Source organism: Paramormyrops kingsleyae, chromosome 7 (genome assembly GCF_048594095.1).
Source record: "Paramormyrops kingsleyae isolate MSU_618 chromosome 7, PKINGS_0.4, whole genome shotgun sequence".
Classification (NCBI taxonomy): Eukaryota; Metazoa; Chordata; class Actinopteri; order Osteoglossiformes; family Mormyridae; genus Paramormyrops; species Paramormyrops kingsleyae.
The window spans coordinates 2184543-2203551 of NC_132803.1; the positions used below are offsets into that span (position 1 = coordinate 2184543).

Below are 19009 nucleotides of genomic sequence, written 5' to 3' on the forward strand. Positions count from 1 at the left end.
ACACACATACAGTACATCCTCATGGGATGTAGTATAGGTACTGAACACACACATACATCCTCCTGGGATGTAATATAGGTACTGAACACACACATACATCGCACACATACATCATCCTGGGATGTAGTATAGGTACTGAACACACACATACATCGCACACATACATCATCCTGGGATGTAGTATAGGTACTGAACACACACATACATCCTTCTGGGATGTAGTATAGGTACTGAACACACACATACATAAGTTCAAGTTTGATTGCGATTGCTGGAATGTGGCTGCACACAGAAGTCCATGAGAATCTGCCCTTGTTGCAGGATGCTTCGGCTAGTCTCGCCTTCCTGCTGTGAGCTCTGACATCTCAGAGGAGACATTCTAACAGTCTTGCAGTTTTCTCTGGAGATACATTTACTGGCATCGTTAGTGTCTGTTTGTTACTCCATGATCTTTGCCCTTTTTGTTCTAATGAGGACCATGAGGAACATCTGGAATGCATCCTCAGCTAAAGACCTATGCCAGGACGCCGGTGTCACGCCCGGTTCGTCCGATCCTCCTGTGTGCCACGGCCCCTCATTTACCTCGTGTGAAACCCTGATTGTAACCAGCTGTTTCCCATTTTGCCTGTTTAGTTTACCCAGATCTGTCATTAACAGATGTACTGCGCTGTCCTGTCTAGTCCGTTTTATCCCCATTAAAACCCCGTATTTGGATCAGTCTGTCCGACTCGTGATTCCCCGCTTCCTGCCTGCTCGCGTGATGCTGGTCATCACAGCCGGCATTATGGTTTCTCTGCACTGTCTGGCAGGGAAGAAACCAGACAGCCCAAGAGTGTCATGCTTTACTGCATTTTAGTTTGTGCTCAGGCAGAGGAAAAGCAGCTCAAAAAGTGCCACAGTCTTAAGAGTTTTTTTTATTTTTATTTCATTTGCTGAGTAATATGCATATATGGCAGTTTCATGGACCCCAGCTTTGCTCATTGCGTTCTTCGCTGTTGTTACTCCTGTTCTTTTCTGGAAATAATGTTACTTTACTGTTATTTTATGCAGACAAGAAAATTATTAAAACTGTTATTAAAGACAAAAAATGACCATTTAGGCTAACAATTATGCATTTAATTAATCAACTTCATATGTGAAACATTGTCTGCTCAATATACAAAGATAATTCAATTTAACCAGCTTGAATTTGGAATTTTTAACAGTCAGGAAATACACAAAATATTTTTTAAATACAGAAGGTCTGTAATGCCTATAAGCCAGTGTGCATGGTGTTCAGGTGTGTTACGTACATGGCCAGCAGGGGGCGTGCAGTGCGACAGGGGCGGGCAGGATATTTCTCCTGTGCTTAGGTGTCAGTTATTGCTCCCCTGCCTTTCTCTCTCACTGCTGCTGGCAGTGTCAGGTGAGACAAGCACACTGACCACTTTCACACATCATTTAATGTGTGAAATGTACTTCATGTCATAAAATAATGTGGAGAAGAAACTAGATTATCTGTATAATCTTAATATTTTACTGCTGAGAATCTGTTCACAAAAACATAGCTACAGGTCACATGGAAACTTAATTCCAAAACCAAAATAAAACAGCAAATTTTATCATGTATCGTCTTTTGGTCCAGGGAAGGGTGCTGAGCTGAGTGGGAGTCGGACATCTCAGCACTGTGCAGCCTCCCTAATGCAGTGACTCTCACACGGGGCAGCTGAGGCTCAGGGGAGCTCGGCCCGGACATCAGCGCCAGTGGTGACGTCCTCGTTCCCGTATGATGAGTCTTCAAGTTGCTCTGCTCAGTTTCTACATTTAAATCTGCTTCATCGGCCCCAGGTTTGGAGATACCTGGTTTGATAACAAATTGGAGAAAAGAAAAAATATATATTTTGACATTTAGGTACATGACATGAGGTAGCCATACATTTAGCTGGATGACTGTGAGGCACTATTAGTTCGCACCTACAGGTTTGGGGTTCAGATCCCACCCCTGCTCTATGGGAGGAGTTTACTTGTGCCCCCAGTATACTGTGGTTTGCAGCGCTCCCTGAATTGCCCCCAAAGTGTGTAGGATTGTATGTCTATGACAGACCCCCCCCCATACTGCCTGGCACAGAACCCAGGTCCAGGATAAGCGGCTGGAAGATAGATCTCTCTACATTCATGAATATTTTCAGAAAAAGCATGGATCAATGTCTTTTTCATTTCAGGTAAAACTAAGCATAATTTTTTATTTTTGAATATCCCAGTAAGGTTTTTGACCTGGAATGCAGTCATAATAAATATATATCACTAACTCTGTTAAATCAATAATTTTTCCACTAATGGTTCAGTGCAGATATGACCTACACAAAAATAAACCCTTTGCTGTCCCGGAAATGCCTTAACTGCTCCGTAGCTGATGGTGGTATGTGGTTGCTGGGTGACTGGCCACACCCTAATGGGGGATATGAGGATTGTAGCTCTGGCCCAGCTGCAAATCAGGCTTACCGCAAAGTCTACGCCGGTACATTTCCTGACTTCATCCACTTTTAGCCCCTCCCCCAGCTCAATGAGGGTCAGGCCACTCTTTTTGTCCACATCAAAGACGGCCTGGAACAAAGGACCAGGAAGGGGTTGGCACTTGTAGTTCGACTACTGAACACGCATACACCGTACTGGGAGCTGTAGTCCAGCTACTGAACACGCATACACTCTACTGGGAGCTGTAGTCCAGCTACTGAACACACACACATTCACCCTACTGGGAGCTGTAGTCCAACTACTGAACACACAGACATTCACCCTACTGGGAGCTGTAGTCCAGCTACTGAACACACACACATTCACCCTACTGGGAGCTGTAGTCCAGCTTTTGAACATATATTCACCCTACTGGGAGCTGTAGTCCAGCTACTGAACACACATTCACCCTACTGGGATCTGTAGTCCAGCTACTGAACACACACACACATACACCCTACTGGGAGCTGTAGTCCAGCTTTTGAACATATATTCACCCCCTACTGGGAGCTGTAGTCCAGCTACTGAACACACATTCACCCTACTGGGATCTGTAGTCCAGCTACTGAACACACACACACATACACCCTACTGGGAGCTGTAGTCCAGCTACTGAACACACACACATTCACCCTACTGGGATCTGTAGTCCAGCTACTGAACACACACACACATATACCCTACTGGGAGCTGTAGTCCAGCTTTTGAACATATATTCACCCCCTACTGGGAGCTGTAGTCCAGCTACTGAACACACACACATTCACCCTACTGGGAGCTGTAGTCCAGCTACTGAACACACACACATTCACCCTACTGGGAGCTGTAGTCCAGCTATTGAACATATATTCACCCTACAGGAAGTTGCAGTTTAAGTACTGAACACACACATGCACCTTACTGGGAGTTCAGTCACTGAATGCATACAATGCGCAAAATGGGTCCTGACCTTCTCTGTAATGATCCGGTCCACACACTGCTTCCCTGTCAGTGGCAAGCTGCACTTTTCCAGGATTTTGTGCTTCCCACCCTGAAAGTGAAGTGGTGCTAATTAGTGAGGCAGTCATGTGACCTGACTTGCAGCTGGCACAAAAAAATGACAAATGATAACCAAACTCATTAAATACAATCATTAAAATGGTGTTACCTTAGCAGAGTGTTCCATGGTGACAACCACTTTGGTACCAGCACTTGCTACTAAGTCCATAGCCCCGCCCATGCCCTTGACCATCTTACCCTGGGGGGGGGGGGGGGGTAACAGGGGCAACAGTCACACCCAGCGTCAGTGTCTCCCCACAACTGTCAAACACACACACCACTTTGGTGGACACACTCACCGGGATCATCCAGTTGGCCAGGTCACCGTAGCGCGAGACCTGCATGGCACCCAGCATGGTGAGGTTGACATGCCCCCTATAGGCAGAGACAGGGAGCACATGAGGATGCTTCGTCCACAGCAACAGGGAGCACAGGCTGGCATTTTGCTGTTTTCACACATCAGTGATGATCAGTGGAGATGCCTACTTGCTGTCATGTGTAACACCATAATCTAAAATTTGTCAAAACAGTTCAGATGTTGTTTGATTTTCCAGTATGAACATCTCCTCTGCACTCATCTGAGCCCTGTCACAGCACACACACGTTACCCCCTGATCATGGCAAAGGACTCGTCACTGGAGAAGTAGGATGCCCCCGACAGCACGGTCACTGTTTCTTTGCCTGGTGACCCAGTGGAGAGTGAAAGAAATATAGGAATAAAGGACACGAACTGCAGGAGACACAATTCTTGATTGCATGGAGGAAGAGGAACCTACCAGCATTGATGAGGTCTGCATCCACTTGTTCTTCTGTGGGGTAAGGACCCTATGATATGTAGTAAAAGTATTTAAGACCAGATTGCTGTGGAGAAGAGACCCTCCAAAATGACAGAAAAATCCATCATCACAGCATCGTGTCCATTTGGTGGATACTCACCAATCCCAGAATCCCATTCTCACTCTGCAGATGAACTGTGATGTCCGGGCTGATGAAGTTACTGGCCAGCATGGGAATCCCAATGCCAAGGTTGGCTGAAAGTCTTAGTCAAGGTTTTCATGTGTCTTTGTCATCTAAAGGCCGACAAAAACTGTACCAGAATTCATTTTAATATAAAATTTTCAATAAATGTATTTATGTCTGTACATAGGGCTGTGTGAGATGACGATATATTTTCTGTAATGAAAAATGTGTATCGTTTCATAACATGCTCTTTTGTTAATTCCACTGTCACAAATCACACTCTTTACAGCAATATAAGATACAGCAATATAAAATAAATTTGCAAAAAGGTTCTAAATAAAGTAAAATAAGTACTTTTTATTTATCAATTCTATAATTTAAAATGTTATAAGAAATATGCCTTTCCATGTGGTCATTTTATATACATTTTTCATTCATCATTCTCAGGATTCGAAATAACCTATATTGGGATATGAGATTTTGGTCATATCACACAGCCCTATCTGTTCACTGTAGTCAGAGGGACTAGACCCAGGCTTGTTTGTCAAACTCTGGTCAAGGATACCATACATGCCATCCTCAAATTCCAGCGCTGCCCTCCTGATGATGCGCTCACGTACCAGGTCCGACTCATTCTTGGGCTTGGGTGCAACCTGATCCTTCTTAACAATACGCTTCTATTGGAAAAATAGTGCCCTCTGCTGGATGAAGCAGCCACTGACACCCACAAGGCCTCAGACGTGTCATACTTCATTCATAATAAAGCAGCTGTAACAGATTTCCAGACAATGACCTAAATGTACTTATATTACACTATAATCAGCAGCAGAAGTAAATATAAACTGGGCAAAGTGATTTTTACAAAGCTTTGTTAAAACACCTCCCAGGATTTTAACTTTTGATTAATTTGAAATTTTCTTACAGTTCGAGGCAAATGATCAATCTATGTGCATTTGAAATAGTAAAAAATCCCATCTTCAAACACTAAATGGAAAAGACTCCTAAATAAAGTACAAAGTGGAAATTCACTGGGCCACAGGTTCAGGGCTGTGGATCAATAGTCAGAAGCTAAAGTAGAAGAGACATCAGTACATTCTGTGTACTTTGAAGGTTTGGGTCACCCATCCCAATGTGAAGGGTCATGACCTTCAAGCTCACCTCTATCCTCTTCTCATAGCTGCCCCCGGTCACAATCCTGTCCACATAGATACTGGGTATGTGAACGTTTTCTGCTGCAAAATCCCCAACATCCACGACTTCCTCCACCTGGTCCATGCAGAGATGAACAAATCCTCAGAAACACTCAGCAACCCCCAGGATCAAAAGGAACGTCCACCTCTGGTCATCTGCTATGTCACGTATGAACACTCATATATAAACATTGAGTGAAGACCTGTCCCCTATTGGAACATAAGCCAAGTATGTAGCAGAATTAAGTTGCTTCAGTAAACCCATCCCTAAACTGTAGAACACCTCAACCTTCAACCCAACACTAACCTGTGCAGTGGATACACACCTCAACCCAACACTAACCTGTGCAGTGGATACACACCTCAACCCAACACTAACCTGTGCAGTGGATACACACCTCAACCCAACACTAACCTGTACACACACCTCATTCCAGTAATGTAGCCCTAAATAATATGAAGAAGTCCTACCTCAATGATTGTAACTTTGGCTGCTTTACACATGGGCTGATTGAAGTTTCTCGCTGTTTTCCTGATAATCGGAAAAGGACAAGTGAGAATTTGAATGCGTGTAAAGACTGCAGGAAGTAGCAAGATAATTATGTTGCAATTTAAAACAGCTCATGGCTATTGCCTATACAAAGTAAAGTTTAGGGTGGATGCTGCACCCTGGTGGTGAGACAAAGAATGACAAGCTGATGAGTGTATGTGAGTTATGGCTAAAGGAAGAAAACAAAACTTAAACTGATATTTGACTGGTGGTCTAGACCTGAAAATAATGTTTCCAGCTTTGTCTGCCTTCCAGGCTTTAACCAGTGCAAAGTCTCCCCTGATGGCTCTCTCCATGACGTAAAAGCGGCCGTCGAATTCTTGGACCTGCAGAGTGATCACATGACATCAATGCAGAAAGAGCTGTTCAATAACAGACAGATCCTGTGCGTTATGGTGAAAACCACGAACTCACCTCTCGTTTTTTGCTTGAAATAGCCACAGTGCCATCTTTGTTGTATTTGATGGGTGAGCCTCCTTCCTGAATCAGCGTTCCATAACCTGTAGGCGTGAAAAAGGCAGGAACGCCAGCCCCCCCAGCTCGAATCCTCTCCGCCAATGTGCCCTGCAGGAGCACAGCTGCTGTCAACCCCTGCCATTAGATGCATGTGATACTGAGGGGAGGAGGTGCTTCAGCTTCAGCCTCACCTGCGGTGTGAGCTCTACCTCCAGCTCTCCAGCCAAGTACTGCCTCTCGAACTCCATGTTCTCCCCCACGTAGGATGACACCATGCGCTTTATTTGCTTGGTCCTCAGAAGCAGGCCCAGTCCGAAGTTATCCACACTGCACAGCAATAATCCCAAGCTGAGGTTATAAGCCACTGTGATATCAAAACCTACGCTGCTTAGGTAAGACCCTGCACCAGCAGACCCAGCTGAAAGTCATATTATCAAGCCTGGATCTGAACTGCCTCAGCTACATGGTGACAAAGTGAGCCACAATATCAGCTTAGTGAATAGTGGCAGCATTGTGTTCACAGTGAAGGTACACTGCATGGACAAAAGCATTGGGACACCCCTCTTATTCATTGAATTCAGGAGTTCCATTCAGACCCATTGCTAAAGGTGTATAAAATCAAAAATTTGTGATAGAATCGTTCTGAAGATGAATTCAGGCATAGTGCAGTCATAGGATACCTCCTATGCATTAGTCAGTTTGTGAAATTTCGTCCCCCCTAGATATTCCATGTAAAAAAAGTGGAAACTTTTAGGAACAACAGAAACTCAACCACAAAATGGCACACAACATAAAGTAACAGAGTGGGGTTGCCGAGCGCTAAGGTGCATAGTGCGTAAAAGTTACTGATGCACTGTTAACTCAATAACTGCAGAGTTCCAAACGTCCTCTGGCATTAACCTCAGCACAAAAAATGTGCACCAGGAGCTTGATGGAATGGGCTTCCATGGCCGAGCAGCTGTATACAAGCCTCACATCTCCAAGAGCAATGCCAAGCGTCAGATGCAGTGGTGTAAAGCACACTGCCACTGGACTCTGGAGCAGTTGAAATGTGACCTGTGGAATGATGAACCATGTTTCTCTGCCTGGCAGTCTGGTGGATGAGTCTGGGTTTTGGTGGACGGCAGGAGAGCGGTACCTCCCTCACTGCATTGTGCCAACTGTAAAGTTTGGTGGAAGAGGGATAATGGTATGGGGTTGTTTTTCAGGGGTTGGGCAAGACCCCTTAGTTCCAAATGTCAGCATACCAAGACATTTTGGACAGTTCTATGCTTCAGCTTTGTGGGAACAGTTTGGGGAAGGTCTTTTTCTGTTCCAGCATGACTGTGCCCCAGTGCACAAAGCAAGGTCAATAAAGACAAGGTTGGGTGAGTTTGGTGTGGAAGAACTTGACTTGTCCACACAGAGCCCTGACCTCAACCCCATCAATCACCTTTGGGATGAACTAAAATAGAGATTATGAACCAGGCCTTCACATTCAACATTAGTGCCTGACTTCACAAATGCTCTTCTGGATGAATGAGCAGAATTTCCCACAGACACACTCCAAAATCTTGTGGAAAGGGAGGGACCAACTCCATATAGACAGCTATTGTTTTTGAATAAAATGTCATTAAAGTTCTTTTAGGTGCAATGGTCAGGTGTCCCAATACTTTTTTGTCCATATAGTGTACACAGGCAGAGTTGGCTTGTTTTGCTATTCAGCTGATCCACAAGTGCTGGATTAACAGCAGACTCTGATATTCTTTTTATCTATCTGAAGAAGACAGAAACCATGCAGAGCCAAAAAGCCAAGATACAGGGTAGTCAGGCAGAGGCTGCAGAGCCACAAGGCTGGGATTCGGGGTAGTCAGGCAGAGCCAAGCGGCCGGGATACGGGGCAGTCAGGCAGAGCCAAGAGGCCGGGATACGGGGCAGTCAGGCAGAGCCAAGAGGCCGGGATACGGGGCAGTCCGGCAGAGCCAAGAGGCCGGGATACGGGGCAGTCAGGCAGAGCCAAGAGGCTGGGATACGGGGCAGTCAGGCAGAGCCAAGAGGCTGGGATACGGGGCAGTCAGGCAGAGCCAAGAGGCCAGGATACGGGGCAGTCAGGCAGAGCCAAGAGGCCGGGATACGGGGCAGTCAGGCAGAGCTAAGAAGTCAGGCACTTATAGAAAGAAATACACTATACACTAATCACAAATACATCACGCTGAGCGGTCAAGTGGACTCTCCCACTGGCACAAGTGCTTACCCTGCATTGTTACTGACAGCCGTGAGATGTTTCACCCCAGTCTTCATTAAGCTGTTTATCAGGTTCTCGGGGATGCCGCACAAACCAAAACCTGGGGTGGAGAAGAGCATCATGAAGAATGAAAGAAGACAGGGAGCTATGTGTATTTTGCTGATGCTTCGCGGCAGTCTAGACCCTTCCAACCTGGAAGCTCCCACAAACCCCCACCTGGGATCTCCCACATAACCCCCACCTGGGACCTCCCACATAACCCCCACCAGGGATCTCCCACATAACCCCCACCAGGGATCTCCCACATAACCTCCACCTGGGATCTCCCACATATCCCCCACTAGGGATCTCCCACATAACCCCCACCTGGGATCTCCCACATAACCTCCACCTGGGACCTCCCACATAACCCCCACCTGGGACCTCCCACAAAACCCCCACCTGAGATCTGCCACATAACCTCCACCTGGGATCTCCCACATAACCCCCACCAGGGATCTCCCACATAACCCCCACCTGAAATCTCCCACATAACCCCCACCTGGGATCTCCCACATAACCCCCACCTGAGATCTTCCACATAACCCCCACCTGAGATCTCCCACATAACCCCCACCAGGGATCTCCTACATAACCCCCACGAGGGATCTCCCACATAACCCCCACCTGGGATCTGCTGTCATGATCCGCTCCGTCCGCTCCTGATGTGTGCCACGCCCACCTCGTTACCTTGTGTTCAGCCCTAATTGTGATCGCCTGTGTCCTGTTAAGTCTAGCTTGTCTCTTGTATTTAGTCCGCGTTCCCGTTTGTATCCCCAGTCCGGTCATTGACGTTGTGACGTTGTTTTGTTGCGTGCTCTGTGTTTTTGGACATTAAACTCCGTATTCCCCGATCCCTGGCTTCCGTGCACCTGCTTCCCCGATCCGTGCTGCACGTGATCATAACAGAATGACCGGACTCCTCCACAAGACGCCCCAGATCGGTGAGGCGGAATTTCTCGACCTCACCGAGGAGGTGTTATATTGGCTCACCCAGCCCGAAGTCGAGGAGGATCCCCTGCTTCGGGCTATAGCCAGCCGGAGCAGGGACGTCTTAGAGAAGATGTCCCTGCCCGGAGACGCGCACCTTGCGGGGGAGGTGCGCGAAAACGTGCGGCAGCTTCGGGAGGGGGTTGCCAGGGTATCGCTGAGGCAGGTCGCTTTGGACTGCGGGCTGCCAGACAGCGAGCTGCCCGTGGTGCCCCTGCCTCCGCCTACCTCAGCGCGGAGAAGAACGCGGAAGAAGCGGAGAGGCAGAGGACGGGAAGACGCGCAGGAGGTCTTTTTGGGGGCTGTCTCCCTTTCCGCAGCTTGCCCTGCTGAACGCTGGGAGAATCCCTACCCGATTCTCCACCCGGCGGTGTTCGCGGGTGACGTCACCGCCGCTTCGCCTAGGCGGACGCCCGAAGTCCGTCTGCCCGCCGCTTCGCTGGCCAAGCCTGAGCCAGCCGGCCCCTTCACCGGGACACGCCTGGCCCTTAAAGGGGCCAGGTCCGTTAAGGACGCGATCCCGCGGATTCCACGGTTTCGGACGCGGGCAGCGCCCCGCGTGGTTCCTGAGGCTGCAGCGCCCCGCGTGGATCCAGAGGCTGCAGCGCCCCGCGTGGATCCAGAGGCTGCAGCGCCCCGCGTGGATCCAGAGGCTGCAGCGCCCCGCGTGGATCCAGAGGCTGCGGCGCCCCGCGTGGTTCCAGAGGCTGCGGCTCCCCCCGTGGCTCCAGAGGCGGCTGCAGCTCCCCCCGTGGCTCCAGTGCCTGCTGGCCGCGCGCCTGCTGAGGCGCCCCCGGTGACTCCCGCGCCTGCTGAGGCGCCCCCGGTGACTCCCGCGCCTGCTGAGGCGCCCCCGGTGACTCCCGCGCCTGCTGAGGCGCCCCCGGTGACTCCCGCGCCTGCTGAGGAGCCCCCGGTGACTCCCGCGCCGCCTGAGGCGCCCCCGGTGACTCCCGTGCCTCTGCCTGAGGCCGCCGCTCTGCCCGCGGACCTGCCTGAGGCCGGGACTCCAGGGCTCCCCGTGACTCCAGAGCTCCCCGCGGCCCCTGAGCTCCCCGCGGCCCCTGAGCTCCCCGCGGCCCCTGAGCTCCCCGCGGCCCCTGAGCGCTCAGCTCAGCCCCCCACGACTCCCGATGCTCCTGTCTCCGAGGAGGTCCCGGACTGCTGCCCTGATGCTCCTCCCTCCATAATGGAGTCGGAGGGGGAGCTTGAGTGGGACCCCTCGGGGATGACCTTGGTTTCCCCCGTGGCTTCCCCTGTGACTGCCCCCGTGGCTTCCCCTGTGACTGCCCCCGTGGCTTCCCCTGTGACTGCCCCCGTGGCTTCCCCTGTGACTCTTCCACCATCACCCCGGTGGGAGAGACCCCGGCCAGGTCCCCGCCTATCGGTCTCCCGGAAAGGGCGGGGACACCTGCGTCGGGCCCGGGTCCCGCCCGCCCTGCCCCCTGGCTCGCCCGTTCGGCCCCTAGCTGTCGCTCGGTGGCTGCCTGCGGGTCCTCCGGCTCTGGGTCGGTGGTCCCCTCCGGGTCCCCCCCCGGTGCCTCGGTGCCGGTCCTCGGCGTCGCCTCCGGCTCCATGTCGGTCGCCTCCGGGCCCCCCTGCTTCGGCGGGGCGTCGGACGGCGCCTTCGCCGGCTCCGGCTGCGCCGTCGCCTGCCGCGGCTTTCCCCTCCTACCTGCCTTCGCTGGTGTTCCCTCCTGCTCCCTCCGTGTCCCCTCCGTCTCTCCCTCGTCCCGTTCCCTTGGCCCCTGTGTGGTTCCCTCCTGCTCCCTCCTCCCTTTCGCCTGCGGTCCCTCCGGCCGCTGCCCTTCGCCCGCCTGGGCTCTCTCGGGCTCCCCTGGTTCCTCCTCCCTTTCCCTCCGTCCCGCCTGTTTTTGCTCCTCGTCCCTCTGTGTCTCCTCCATTCCCTCCTGGTCCCTTTGTCCCTCTGGGTTTTGCTCCTCGTCCCTCAGTGTCTCCTGTGTTCACTCCTCGTCCTGTTCCTCCGTTTTCTGTCCCCTCTGTGTCTCCTTTCTCTGTCTGCCTGTCTGCGTTTCCTGTTCTTTGTCAGGTCCTGTCTTTCTGTTGGTCCTTGTTCCTGTTCTGTGTCTCTGTCCTGTTTCCAGTGTCTCGTTGATGTTTTTGCTTTTGTCTTCCAGGTCTTGTTCCCCGGTCTCGTCCCGTCCGTCGCCTCCTCTCGGGCGCGCCCGGTGTGCGCGCCTTTGGGGGGGGGTTCTGTCATGATCCGCTCCGTCCGCTCCTGATGTGTGCCACGCCCACCTCGTTACCTTGTGTTCAGCCCTAATTGTGATCGCCTGTGTCCTGTTAAGTCTAGCTTGTCTCTTGTATTTAGTCCGCGTTCCCGTTTGTATCCCCAGTCCGGTCATTGACGTTGTGACGTTGTTTTGTTGCGTGCTCTGTGTTTTTGGACATTAAACTCCGTATTCCCCGATCCCTGGCTTCCGTGCACCTGCTTCCCCGATCCGTGCTGCACGTGATCATAACAATCTGCCACATAACCCCCACCAGGGATCTCCCACATAACCCCCACCTGGGATCTCCCACATAACCCCCACCTGAGATCTCCCACATAACCCCCACCTGAGATCTCCCACATAACCCCCACCTGAGATCTGCCACATAACCCCCACCTGAGATCTCCCACATAACCCCCACCAGGGATCTCCCACATAACCCCCACCTGGGATCTGCCACATAACCCCTACCTGGGATCTGCCACATAAACCCCACCTGGGATCTCCCACATAACCCCCACCTGAGATCTGCCACATAACCCCCACCTGAGCTCTCCCACATAACCCCCACCAGGGATCTCCCACATAACCCCCACCTGGGATCTCCCACATAACCCCCACCTGGGATCTCCCACATAACCCCCACTAGGGATCTCCCACATAACCCCTACCTGGGATCTCCCACATAACCCCCACCAGGGATCTCCCACATAACCCCTACCAGAGATCTCCCACATAACCCCCACCTGGGACCTCCCACATAACCCCCACCAGGGATCTCCCACATAACCCCCACCTGAGATCTCCCACATAACCCCCACCTGGGATCTCCCACCAGGGATCTCCCACATAACCCCCACCTGAGATCTCCCACATAACCCCCACCTGAGATCTCCCACATAACCCCCACCTGGGACCTCCCACATAACCCCCACCTGGGATCTGCCACATAACCCCCACCTGGGATCTCCCACATAACCCCCACTAGGGATCTCCCACATAACCCCCACCTGAGATCTCCCACATAACCCCTACCTGGGATCTCCCACATAACCCCCACCAGGGATCTCCCACATAACCCCCACCAGAGATCTCCCACATAACCCCCACCTGGGACCTCCCACATAACCCCCACCAGGGATCTCCCACATAACCCCCACCTGAGATCTCCCACATAACCCCCACCTGGGATCTCCCACCAGGGATCTCCCACATAACCCCCACCTGAGATCTCCCACATAACCCCCACCTGGGATCTCCCACATAACCCCCACCTGAGATCTCCCACATAACCCCCACCAGGGATCTCCCACATAACCCCCACCTGGGATCTCCCACAAAACCCCCACCAGGGATCTCCCACATAACCCCCACCAGGGATCTCGTACATAACCCCCACCAGGGATCTCCCACATAACCCCCACCTGGGATCTCCCACAAAACCCCCACCAGGGATCTCCCACATAACCCCCACCAGGGATCTCCTACATAACCCCCACCAGGGATCTCCCACATAACCCCCACCTGGGATCTCCCACATAACCCCCACCTGAGATCTCCCACATAACCCCCACCTGAGATCTCCCACATAACCCCCACCTGGGACCTCCCACATAACCCCCACCTGGGATCTCCCACATAACCCCCACCTGAGATCTCCCACATAACCCCCACCTGAGATCTCCCACATAACCCCCACCTGAGATCTCCCACATAACCCCCACCAGGGATCTCGTACATAACCCCCACCAGGGATCTCCCACATAACCCCCACCTGGGATCTCCCACATAACCCCCACCTGAGATCTCCCACATAACCCCCACCTGAGATCTCCCACATAACCCCCACCTGGGACCTCCCACATAACCCCCACCTGGGATCTCCCACATAACCCCCACCTGAGATCTCCCACATAACCCCCACCTGAGATCTCCCACATAACCCCCACCTGGGACCTCCCACATAACCCCCACCTGGGATCTCCCACATAACCCCCACCTGAGATCTCCCACATAACCCCCACCTGGGATCTCCCACATAACCCCCACCTGAGATCTCCCACATAACCCCCACCTGGGACCTCCCACATAACCCCCACCTGGGATCTCCCACATAACCCCCACCTGGGACCTCCCACATAACCCCCACCTGAGATCTCCCACATAACCCCCACCTGGGACCTCCCACATAACCCCCACCTGAGATCTCCCACATAACCCCCACCTGGGACCTCCCACATAACCCCCACCTGGGATCTCCCACATAACCCCCACCTGGGATCTCCCACATAACCCCCACCTGGGACCTCCCACATAACCCCCACCTGGGATCTCCCACAAAACCCCCACCAGGGATCTCCCACATAACCCCCACCTGGGATCTCCCACATAACCCCCACCAGGGATCTCCCACATAACCCCCACCAGGGATCTCCCACATAACCCCCACCTGGGATCTCCCACATAACCCCCACCTGAGATCTCCCACATAACCCCCACCTGAGATCTCCCACATAACCCCCACCTGAGATCTCCCACATAACCCCCACCTGGGACCTCCCACATAACCCCCACCTGGGATCTCCCACATAACCCCCACCTGGGATCTCCCACATAACCCCCACCAGGGATCTCCCACATAACCCCCACCTGGGATCTCCCACAAAACCCCCACCAGGGATCTCCCACATAACCCCCACCAGGGATCTCCCACATAACCCCCACCAGGGATCTCCCACATAACCCCCACCTGGGATCTCCCACATAACCCCCACCTGAGATCTCCCACATAACCCCCACCTGAGATCTCCCACATAACCCCCACCTGGGACCTCCCACATAACCCCCACCTGGGATCTCCCACATAACCCCCACCTGAGATCTCCCACATAACCCCCACCTGAGATCTCCCACATAACCCCCACCTGAGATCTCCCACATAACCCCCACCAGGGATCTCCCACATAACCCCCACCTGGGATCTCCCACAAAACCCCCACCAGGGATCTGCCATGCTCAGCAGGCTCAGGGTTCCCCATCAGCCTTACAAAACAGCGCTCGCAGAATCTTCATGAAACCTACCTCCCACAAGCAATGTGGAACCATCTGGAATGTCCTTGACCGCCTCTATTGGATCACTGTAGAACTGCACTGGTCTCTTTGTGGAGCTGGAGAAGAAACAGCCGAACAGCTGGGAAAAGGACAGCAGTGGAGTTAGCAAGGTGGAGGCATTCAACAGGAAGACAGAATAAGTAAGAAAAGGAGCAGGCGTCTGATTGGCTGGGCTCTGGTACTGGGTGTAGGTAGGGCTTTACCTGATGGGTGTATTCAAAGTAGAGGGACACCCTTGGTAAATGCACTGGATAACAATTCTAATTAGCACAACTACAGCATTAGTACTGTAAAATGCTACTGCTACCACCTGGTTTGTACTGCAGACATGTGGCTGAAATGGTGCGGAAAGACAAACATTGTGTTTCGCTGCATCTAAAGAGTGATGTCACTCTACCCTTCTTAATGGGCTGATCTCAGCAGTTCCAGGGGTTAAAGGCAAATACAGGGATAAGAGCATGACAGACATCTTAGACGTTACTAAACAATAAATCAATAAGCTCACATAGTGCTAAATCTGCTTGGCAGCCGAAAGCGACACTACGCCACCCTGTATTATTCATAAACTGTCAGCAAATAGATTTCCCGGGCACTAGATTTAAAAAAAAAAACTGTAACTATACTACTATAATATTAGATGATTTAGTTACAACATGTAATACAGTGACAAAAAAGAATTTACAGATTGCGAGCTTGGTAATTTTTAAGAAACGTGTAATTTACACATGCATAAAAAGGATCTATAACTGCTGCACCTTACAACAGCTTGGCTGTGTGCCTTCAAGGACAATGATGTGCTCTGCCACTGTCACACAAACTCGGAGCGCGGTAACTGCAGGCAGGCAATAAGGGGAAATGCACCGGCTGCGCAGGTCTCTGCTCCTTACGCTAAGGTTTGTTTTTTGGTTTTTTTTTTTAAACTTTTTTATACTGGATGGGCCAAAAGTATGTATACAGTTTTTATTTTACAAAAAAAAAAAGTTTTTATTTTACAAAGTTATTTTTAAAAGTAGGTGTGCAGTTTTGATTTTACAGTGCTGATTGGGTCATGTTTAGTCTCTCGGGTGCTCGAGCCTGTCCCTGACACTGTGACAAACTATAGCACACAAATCCCGGTTAGCATCAATGTCCACAAATGCTTGTGAGATGAACTCCTTTAATTCATCCATTGAGAGGGGCTCCCTCTCAAAAACCTTCTCCTTTACGAGCCCTCCCCCCCCGCCCCCGCCCAAAAAAAAGTCGGGTGAATGTGGTGGCCAGTCAACCCTACAACGTCGCCCGATCTAAGGCCGTGGAGAGGTGTTGTCAAAACTGTATAGGCCTACCTACATTTAACAATAACTTTGTGTAAAATAAAAACTTTCTTTGTAATATAGAACCTTTAGTTTACAAAATAAAAACGCTATACTTACATTTAACAATAACTTCTTTTTTTTTTTTTTTTAATAAAAACGTTCTTTGTAAAACAGAACCTCTACTTCGTAAAATAAAAACTGTATACCTACGTTTAACAATAACTTTTTTAAAACAGGACCTTTACTTTGTAAAATAAAAACTAAAATTAAAATAAAAATTAATCCTACTTTTGGTCCACCCTGTATAGTCTGCAATGTATTTCTATTAGCAACTTTTAATATCCGATGTATAGACTATAAATAAAAATGCATTTTAGTGCAAACTAACACAAATTAAAATATGAAAAACATGATTGTAGAACGTATGCTGATTTAAAATTTTAAGAGTATTTAAATACCGACCTTGAGAGGCTGAGAGGTGCCGCTTAAATGAACCCTGTAGGCTGCATGGGCATTTCTGTAAACTCCTTCCAGTCTTGCCAGTGTTTTGAACGTAGTCATCTTCCACAAGAGATCAGCTCCTACTCAGAGGAATAATGATGAGGAATTGGCAGCGACGATCCGTCTGTCCGTCAGCCGGACACGGAGAGGGGGAGATAAACGGGCATCGGGAGGGAGGGGGCGTCGCGCAGCCAATTAGGGATTAACCTAGGTGGCGCGCGTGACGCCTGACGGTTTGATTAAGAGAAATGCGCCTCGGAGTTCCGACGGCTTTTACCGATGTACTTATGATATTACGCAATTTACTAATATTTTTATGTAATTACTTTATACGTAAGTAATTTTCTTTTGTACAACTGTATATATTTTATTATTTCCCTATCTCTTCCTCTTGTACGTAGAGGTATCAGAGATAGCATGAAGGATCGGCTGATGTGCGCCAGTGTCGCCTCTCACTTGGCACTCGCACTGGTTTATTGGAATCGTGCCAAGTGTGGTTTACGCACAGCAACCTGGGTTATAGGGCCAATTCATTTATGCCATCGTCGGCCCAAGTATGCTCGGATCAATGGTGGCATATTACCAGGGTCGCCAACTCTTACGTATCTGGCGTGACAGTCACGCATTCAGACTCAGGCTCATGCAAAAAAATCTATGTTATTCCATTATAAACCTAAAATTAGGTACACCAAAAGCGTTAGGGTGGTTTGCAAACCCTACAGACTATTTAAACGGTATTAAAACTGTTTCATGTAAATGAGTATGCAGACTTGTCTCGAACTGACCAAAGTCGGCAGTCCTGTATTACAAGGGCACCGATAAAAGTATGTAAATCGTGTTTTTCATGTCTGTCTGTCAGCGAATGCTGATATCATGATCGTTAGCTGATTTTTGTGATAAATTGTTAAATAAGCTGGCTCGACTTAGTCTTTATAATTGTATGTCAATTAAATTATAGTAATTTAAATATTCAATGTAATGCCACAATGTAATGCATGCCTGTCAGAGTTTCTGCGCCTCATTGGGCTGAAGGTGACCCATCTCATTAGGCCGGACTTGACCCTGATTCAACCCATCCATCCATCCATCCATCCATCTAACGTTCCCGATTGTCCTACTCAGAGTCAAAAATTTTAAAAACTATTTTTTAGTAAATTATCTCATCAGTCACATGCATTGTGCTTTTGGAATTTAGCTGCTGTGAACTAAGAAGCCCTGGCTTTTGATCTCTGCATATTGACACATGCCAAATTCTGCCCGGACCTCTTGCAACAGAGGAGCACGTGTTCTACCAAACATAGCTTCAAAGAAATCAATACAATCCAGGGGAAAGGTCTTTTTCTCATAAATACGGTTACACTTTGCATTGCTTTTAATAAACTGCTCAACCCAGCATTTGCAGGTTCTTAAACATCAACTTGGTCCCATTAAACGGCATTTATTTTATTTTATTTTTTAAAAAAGAAAGTGGTATAATATGAATACTACAGTTATGTAATATGAACCTTAATCTTACATTATCTCGGCAAACTCAGATTACAGTTCAAATCAGCCATTCAACGAGATATAGCTATAGCTTATCTTACTGGGAAAACTTTTTAACAATTATTTTTGATGGGATTAAGTGAGGTCAGAAAACAATGTAGATTTTTTTGTTGTGATAATGCACACATGTAAGTGACAACAATAAAAAAATGACCAAATACATGATTACAGCTCCTGCATCTTCTCTAAGATAGCGGTAAGGCACTGATGCACGCAGTTAGCGTAGACAAACTCCGTTAATGCTGCTTCCCGATAATGTCAGTAGCCAAGGGTTTCATTCGTGTTCCCCATGATGATGAAGCCTAGTTGGGGTTTATATGAGATTTAAAAGCACCAGACGAATGGTTTGTACGAGATCTTTATTACTAAGGTTGCAATCATTT

General features: G+C 49.7%; 1 protein-coding gene across 1 annotated transcript; it reads right to left on the minus strand.

Moving 5' to 3' along the window:
- Nucleotides 1-901: 901 nt before the first annotated feature.
- LOC111851478 (succinyl-CoA:3-ketoacid coenzyme A transferase 1, mitochondrial-like) lies at nucleotides 902-17228 on the minus strand. The gene is made up of 17 exons (XM_023826458.2): nucleotides 17043-17228; nucleotides 15256-15364; nucleotides 8921-9011; nucleotides 6879-7014; nucleotides 6646-6795; nucleotides 6451-6557; nucleotides 6153-6213; nucleotides 5650-5757; nucleotides 5057-5168; nucleotides 4468-4562; nucleotides 4308-4356; nucleotides 4140-4212; nucleotides 3831-3906; nucleotides 3641-3730; nucleotides 3443-3523; nucleotides 2482-2583; nucleotides 902-1839 (listed from the first exon to the last, which is right to left on the minus strand). The coding sequence occupies exons 1-17, from the start codon at nucleotides 17139-17141 to the stop codon at nucleotides 1804-1806; spliced, it is 1575 nt and encodes a 524-aa protein (XP_023682226.1). The 5' UTR covers nucleotides 17142-17228; the 3' UTR covers nucleotides 902-1803.
- Nucleotides 17229-19009: the final 1781 nt, after the last annotated feature.

Coding starts and splice junctions, on each gene's coding strand:
- LOC111851478 (XM_023826458.2), bottom strand. CDS start 17,141: ATGACTACGTTCAAAACACTGGCAAGACTGGAAGGAGTTTACAGAAAT. Junction 4,357..4,467: donor AGAATGGGATTCTGGGATTG/GTGAGTATCCAC, acceptor TACATATCATAG/GGTCCTTACCCCACAGAAGA. Junction 2,584..3,442: donor ACCGGATCATTACAGAGAAG/GTCAGGACCCAT, acceptor CCTTTGTTCCAG/GCCGTCTTTGATGTGGACAA.